The sequence below is a fragment of the Haliotis cracherodii genome, unplaced genomic scaffold (assembly GCF_022045235.1).
Source record: "Haliotis cracherodii isolate W230 unplaced genomic scaffold, xgHalCrac1.p SCAF_8, whole genome shotgun sequence".
NCBI classification, from domain to species: Eukaryota; Metazoa; Mollusca; class Gastropoda; order Lepetellida; family Haliotidae; genus Haliotis; species Haliotis cracherodii.
Window position 1 is genome coordinate 36906754 of NW_027266341.1, and position 7831 is coordinate 36914584.

A 7831-nucleotide genomic window follows, 5' to 3' on the forward strand; every position below is an offset into this window, starting at 1 on the left:
CCCGACATGACGGGACACCCATCTCTGGCGAAGTTATGAAATTTCAAGCCCAAAAGATTATTTCATTCATGTATATCTTACCATATTTGCATTCAAATGGGCCCAACAGTCAAAGTAGTTAACAATAACGGAACATCAAAACTTCTACAAAAGATCGATCTTACTCATTTATGCACATACGTCCTCAAGTGTGCATATACAGTACATGTATTGGACTCCTCTTTAGTTCAACTATCACCCGACCTACAGTCCATAATTGGAATAACGCGGGGGTCGTCCATGGGCCCCGAGACCCGCGTTATCGCGGGGGATGACTGTATAACTGCCAATCACAGTGGATAATTAAATATACAGAGTTTCCTGTGTATGGCAGATGTGTATGCCGATTGAGGAATTTGCATTATTTCTAGAAGTACTGTATGCATATGAAATATATATTAGAAAATCACCGTGGGCATGTGGACTGTAAATATCAAATGCCCCACAGCATATTAACAATATCAAATAACAATCTTATGTTGTCCCATACGCATGCAAGCATTATGAAATCGACGCTAAAAACAAGGAAATAAATCTATAAATCTGTTTCACCCAAGGTTATGTGTTTAAGAACATTGGTTTTGTATGAAATAAGACACCCCGCCACATGTAATAAGGGTTAATCATATTTTATTCATCTGAGATTTGATAACAGGCCAAACTGGCTCATGTAAATAACGCTCCCTCCAACACAACATATATTAAATACCGCATTCAGCAATATTCCAGCTATATGACGGCGGTCTGTAAATAATCGAGTCTGGACCAGACAGTCCTGTGATTGACATATTGAGCATCGATCCACGCAATTGGGATTGATGACATGCATCAACCAAGTCAGGGTCGCTGACTTTGTTGATGCATGTCATCGTTTGTTTGTTTGTTGTTTAACGCCGCACCCAGCAATATTCTAGCTATATGACGGCGGTCGGTAAATTAGTCGAGTCTGGACCAGACAACTCAGTGATTAATATCATGAGCATCGATCCACGAAATTGGGATCGATGACATGCATCAACCAAGTCAGCGAGCCTGGCCACCCGATCCCGTTGGTCGCCTTTTACAAGCATGGTCACCTTTTACGGCAAGCATGGGTTGCTGGCATGTCATAGTATCTCAATTGCTTGAATCCACATGCACATCAATTCCAACACATTTCTCCTGGTTTTTTTTATCTTTTTTCCCTTAAAGAACCACCAGTTGAAATGTGTAAAAGACATATGCACAAAACGTTGGAATTTAATGCTTGCTAATCGTATATTTAAGCAACATTTATCCAATGAGGACAGTCGGGATTTTACTATCGATTTTATTTGTGTGGCGGCAGTTTCATATATGATATAACCCCAGATCCATATTGGTAATGCTTTACGCATGGAAATCAACCGTGATATCGTGGTTCTAAATATTTGAATCTGCTGTCACAATTATTTTGATTGCTATTAAAATTCCACATGCCCCCCAAATCCCAACACATTTTCCCTGCTTTTGATCTTTTTTCACCACCGCGTTACGCATGGAGGTTGGCGAAAATAGTCGAAAACAACCGTGTGTTCATTTGTGTAAGCATTTGCATAATGCAGTGTCGATACGGAACATTGAGGTAAACATCGCCATCAAACACACACATATATGCTGTCACAATCAAAATCGCTAATATTATACCACATGTCCCCCAATTTCCAACATATTTCTCCTGCTTTTGATCTTTTCTGATAATGTATGCCAATTTTTCTGGTAATCTCCGCTTTTGACGACTGTTGTTTTCGATTTATATGTATGATAAAACAACACATACATATTCGTCAGGCGGTATCCTTGGAAAACATTATGGTTATCATGTTTAAAAATATTGAAATCTGCTGTCACAATTCCAACACATTTCTCCTGCTTTTTAAATGTTTTTCGCCACCGCGTTACACATGGAATTTGGCGAAAATAGTCAAAAAACTGTTCCGTAAGCATTTGCGATTCTAATGTTATCAAATTCGTGGATTCAAGGAAATGCCATAAATCCCTGTATAACAACTGCTGATAAGTTTATTACATAAACAGAACCACCTGCCCGACATGCTCATTACAGAACATTTCAATACATGAACAGCACAGATCACTTTTACGTCGTACAATGACCTCATTGTAGACATGATAGAGCTACTGGTCACCGACCAGTTATCGCCATTTGTTTTTTCATTTCTGTCACTCCGTGATTTCAATTCGTGAAATAAGATTCAGTTGATCTCTGTTAGAACTTTCGCGTGCCACGTGCCACGTGATCACGCATGCGCTTCAGTTATACAAGTGACATTACCAATTTGTCGTCTGCAATCTGACAAACCAATATTCCCCAAATTCGATCTCTACATGCTTATCTTATGTACTATGGATTTCGATATATACCCATGCTATGTACAGCTCAAAGAGGTTCCAGAATTGTATTTTGGGAAAGAAATGACTGACCGATAGAAAGCAATGCCAGAACGGAAGTGCGTCATTGTGGGTTTTTTTAATTTTTGAGTGAATTAGTCGCGTTAGCCCGCATGTCTTTGATATAAAACAGTATTCGAGCTTGGCGATTATTGTGGGGTTTTTTTAAAAATATTTCCTCACTAGTGTTTTGTTTATCATTTTCGGATAAATATTTCTCTCTTCTAATGAAAACGAGCAAAATTAAAATGATATCCCGTGCGACAACGGGGAGTTGGCGATAATTTATAGTCAGTAGCAATACAGTCTAAATAATTATGCCAAATAATATGTAAAGCGCACAGAAATGCTTGCATTTCTAATTTCAGAATAAGCGCGTTTGTTAGCAGGGCTCGATTTATCAATATAAAACATGCGCAAGTGCAACCAGGTATTGTAATATGCAGCTAACATTCATGTCTACATGTACTAAGTGCATGTAAAAAAAATCAAATTTGTGTCAGAATGACTATGTCCACACAAAATTGATCCTTGATCACTCAATACCTCTAAAGTTTATTTTACCATACAACATCACTAATCTCAGTGTTCGTGTAACATCCTTTCTTAGGCATCATGTCATCAAACCGTGGGTACTTCAAGATTATGTGCACATGTTGCTATTACGTTTGACACTAATGCGTCATTTATCTCTGTGATACTAGCTGCAGACCAGCCCATGTTTCAACTTTGGTAAATTTATGGGACCAGAACACTACCTGGTTTTGTTTGATTCAACTTTGTTTTCATGTCAACATGTACCTGGTGCAAGTTAAATCAAGTTCCTTAAATTGAGCCCCGATTAGAAACACTACAGTAGTGACCGTGACTTACTAAAAAGGGGGTCCCCAATAATTAATTTTAAGAATCTGTACGTTTAAATAATTACTTTTAGGGCCTGGAATGAATCAGTGATCCTGTGGACAGTGGTCATGATTGCAGGAGATATAGCTTGGGTGAGATCAAGCGATATCGCTGCAATGAAATTGCATCACAATGCTTTGCAGACCATAAAATGACATCACTAATGGCTCTGCTACTGAAGCTGTTAGCATGGTTAGCAGTACTTTCTACACTTAAGACACTGCTTATTATTGTCTTACCTTCAAATGTTGAGTTTATGTGTATTATAGTGGCCCTAACTATAGAGATATGTTTTGTATTGCAAGAAGTGCTTTGTTACAGCCCTAGGAAACACTATCATTAGTTACCATGGTTACGTACCTTTGTTGCCTCCCTGTGTAGACGGCCAACAAAGACAGAGTAAGTGCCAGAGCCTTTCCTCTCGTCCCCACTCATACTGCCCTGGCTGATGGCTGCAGCTGCCTCCCAGGCTGAAACATACAGGGGTAGTAAGTGACTGTCAAAAGAGATCTGCACCAAAAAGGAACAAATAGTTTGGTATAATCAGAGCTACAGATAAGCTACGTATTTGCATAAAATACCCCCCCCCCCCCACCCACCCACCCACCCAATATTCAAAACCCAACTACTTTCAATTAACTTGCGTACAGAACGCATGAATTAAAGGAAAAACTCAAATGTATAAAAACAGCATGTGTGAATACCCAGTGAAGCTTTTTCAGCACACGAGTGTGTATTATATGCGAATAGGGGAAGGAAGGGGCGCTAATTGGGATTGTTCACTAGTCAATATATTAGCAAATCTCACCGTGGGCACTTATTACGTCGAATACGGTATTTATTTCTATGAATCATCAATGCAGGTCATTTAATGTCAAAATCTGTAGTCGTTTTGTAGTCATTTTTTTGTCATTTCCTAGTTTTTTTAGCAACCCATGCAAAGTAGTACACTGGATTTTTGCTGACAATCAAAACAAAACACAGATACAGTTAGGTTTACACAAAATACGTAGGCTGTAGCAATAAAGTAGACCTGGTAAACTATGATCAAGACCTGCAACAATGTTTGTTAATAAGCCCTCCTGGCCAGATGACTTTTGACACTAATTCAAACACTGACCAGGATGTCTATATTTCACAGAAGTCTTACACTTGCTTTTCATGCAATATTCTAGGCATGCATTGGCACCTATTCAAAGATTTTCTGACTCTCATAAAGGATTTACATCAGTTTGTTTTGTTATTTGTTGTTTAACACCGCAATCAGCAATATTCCAGCTATATGACGGTGGTTTGTAAATAATAGTTGGGACCAAACAATCCAGTGATTTACATCATGAGCATCGATCCAAGCAATTACGATACGATGACATGCAGCAAGCAAGTCAGCGTCCCTGTCCACCAGGTCCTATTAGTCGCCTCTTACTACAAGCATAGTCCCCTTTTACGGCAAGCATGGGTTGCTGAAGATCTATTCTACCCCGGATCTTCGTGGGCCGATTTGCATCTGACATGATTCTCTGACATGTAAAAAATATGAAAGGAATCCTGAATACAGATTAATCCTGGTAATCTAACAGTGTTGAACAAAAATATCCTTTTGAATGCTGACTGAGCCTGAAACTTCAGCAAAATTCATGCACATTCCTCAAAGGGTGCTGAAGGGTGCTCTGGTCCATGATTGTATATTTATTTCGACTAAAAGGTCCTGTGATTGAGGTCTTGATGTGTATAATGAACAGATTGTGTGATTTGTAAACATACAGTATTGTGCCAGTGGGTGGCCACAATAACCAGATGTCCCATGGGCAATAATTGAATACATTTGCTGACATAACATATGTTGTTACATACATGACATAAAAGACCCTTATTACTGTTGAGAATTTTTTAAATTGATATTTTTCATAACAGTCCACTTTTTATATGTTTCTTAACACACAAGATCTGTCAATATGTTGTTTGCCCATATCCAAAATCAAGGCATTGAAAATAAATCATTTTGACATGTTTGAGTAATGCATTGATCGTGTTCATTTAAATATCTGCCAAAAACGTGATACACACACATTTTCTTCAGATGAGCTTTTCACGGAGTGTATTTGTCAGTCTATGGCCACTGGCTGATATGGACCACACTATTTTTGAGATTGTAGAATAAAATCCCTCATGGACATTGTGGCAGTGTCATTTCTATAATTTATCTGTATATATATGGTATTGGTTTAAACCGTGTAATTGGTGTATTTTATTGGATTATGTACGGTACAAGTTTCCAGCCTGATTGCTCCAAGCTGAACTTGGGCTGGTAAGTTCTTTTGTTTTTTGTGAGGGTCGAGAGTATTCTTTTGTCTTGCTTTTAGAGGGCAAGCTTCTATACTAACACAAGCACTAAGTCAGTCTACTCACAGGAGTCCGTATCTAAAAATAGACGCGCTCATGCATATTCATGACCATCTCCACACGCGTTAGGGCGTCTATTTTTAGATACGGACTCCTGTGGTCCTCTATATACAGCTCTCTCTGGACAATCACGACATGAGACTCATATTTTGACACTTATTGTGACAAGGACTTTCACAGCTTCATCTTGACTTTCACAGCTTCATCTTCACTATACATCTCCAAAGGTTAGTTTTAATACTAGATTATAAACATTATGTAGGATGTAATATTTGTTTTAGTACAGCATGTATAATTTAAACATTATTTTAGTGTAGATATACTTGTGTGATTTGAGCATGGTGAGTGTATGAATGTAATTTAAGTCATAAGTACAGTAACGATAATAAACAGCATTCATGTTTATGATTCTCTGATGTAATGTACTATAATATGTTTTTATGATAAAGGCGACAGATATAAGTATTTGTGTCCGCCATATTGTTTGCCATGAGAAATGTGTGTTGTGTATAATTATGAGCATATTACAGCACAGGTAATGTGTATATTTATGTAGGTTTATCTATGACATTCTATTTGAGATAATGTTGGTAGTAGGTTTAGATTGAATTAATAGGGCAGTAGATTACTATGTATATTTTTTTATGATATTTATATTTAAGTTAGAATGACATGTGTATGTTATTTATAGATGTATCTGAGTGACAAGTGATTTGGCCTACTATCACCTGAGTGCCATACATTCGGTAGGCATAGGAATTTAGTTATTTATTGTTTATATTTCATATATGTTTTATATACATCTTGTATATAAAAGTGCATTGATGCAGTTGAAGTATTATGGAAAACATCATATAATAATGTGGTGAATGCAATTTAATTATTATATAAATAACGGTGATATGTGCAATGTTTTAATGAGTATAACTATTTATTTATTATTTGTTCAATTATGTTCCAGGGTAAATATTGTTATGGAAAATAAACTTCTGGCTTCTTGGTCACAACTCACCCCCAGCAGGCGTTGGTCTTAACTGTGATATTTGCACCACCCTAACCTGCTACAATCCCCTTCGACAAATGACCCCTTGGAAAAAAAAAACCAACATGACAAAATGGGTTAAAACTTATGCAGGTTTTATGTAAAGAAGTAAAATAATAAAATATTTAAAAAACTTACATCTTCTGTTTCTTTACTAGATTTAATTATGCGTATTGTGGTCTTTTGTCCAAAGGGGGTTTGGTCCGTGAGGGCTTGCCCGTAAGCCTTTTTTCACATCTCTCGGTTGGCTGCTGATGACGATCACTGATATAAACACACATTTCATCGAGTCGTGAACTTTGCCAACCCAAAATAACACATCACTGCGGATTTGAGCTTGCTAATCAAATGCTGAGACCTCTCTTAATACACTCTCCTACCTCCATGCGACCGGCAGCCAGCTAGCATAGTTGATCTCTCCCATATTCAGCGCCATGTGACGACTCGTCACATCTTTCACATTCCATTCAAGAAATTGCATATGCTTTTCATCCGTTTCATGTTTGACAAGTCTACACATTTTCATAAACAAATGTCAAAGAATGGTTACGGTTCATTAAGAAAGTATGCTAATACGTGAAAATCTACTTGTTTTAGTTCAGTTATCATTTGTTAACATTGGTTGTAGGGCTCCACGTGCTGTCATCGAAGCCCAACTGAGGACAGCGCTATATGACAACAAAGCAGTTTACCGGGTAAGCTGGGCCCCGTCTCCAATATCTTGGGGAAACTTACACATGTTTCCAATCAAACACCCCTTTTCGGTCTTAGGGAAACTTACACGTGTTTACGATCCAACACCCGTTTTTCGGTCTTAGGGAAACTTACACGTCTTTACGATCCGAAACCCCTTTTCGGTCATTAGGATCAGCTGGCTTTGGGCAAGGGTTAGCCATAAATTCTTACCTTTTCAAGCGTTAATCCAGTTAATCCCATTGGTCGGTCATGTTGACATAAACAATTGCGGGTGTGGTTTCAAGAAAAGATAAACGGGAGGGCGGGCAGTGACGTCACACG

At 38.0% G+C, this 7831-nt stretch overlaps 1 protein-coding gene and 1 long non-coding RNA gene across 2 annotated transcripts in view; one reads left to right on the top strand and one right to left on the bottom strand.

The window, feature by feature from the left end:
• LOC139450968 (uncharacterized) overlaps positions 1–5175 on the bottom strand; it is a 31199-nt gene extending 26024 nt beyond the window's left edge. The window contains exons 1-2 of the mRNA XM_071232791.1: positions 5134–5175; positions 3730–3879 (exon numbers count right to left, since the gene is read on the bottom strand). Of these exons, the coding sequence (XP_071088892.1) occupies positions 3730–3879; positions 5134–5175 (192 nt within the window). The remainder of the gene's footprint in view (positions 1–3729; positions 3880–5133) is intronic.
• Positions 5176–5892: 717 nt separating this feature from the next.
• Positions 5893–6886, top strand: LOC139450667 (uncharacterized). Its single transcript, XR_011652241.1, has 3 exons — positions 5893–5999; positions 6464–6518; positions 6734–6886. It is a non-coding gene; the product is annotated as an uncharacterized lncRNA (long non-coding RNA).
• The last annotated feature ends 945 nt before the right edge of the window (positions 6887–7831 follow it).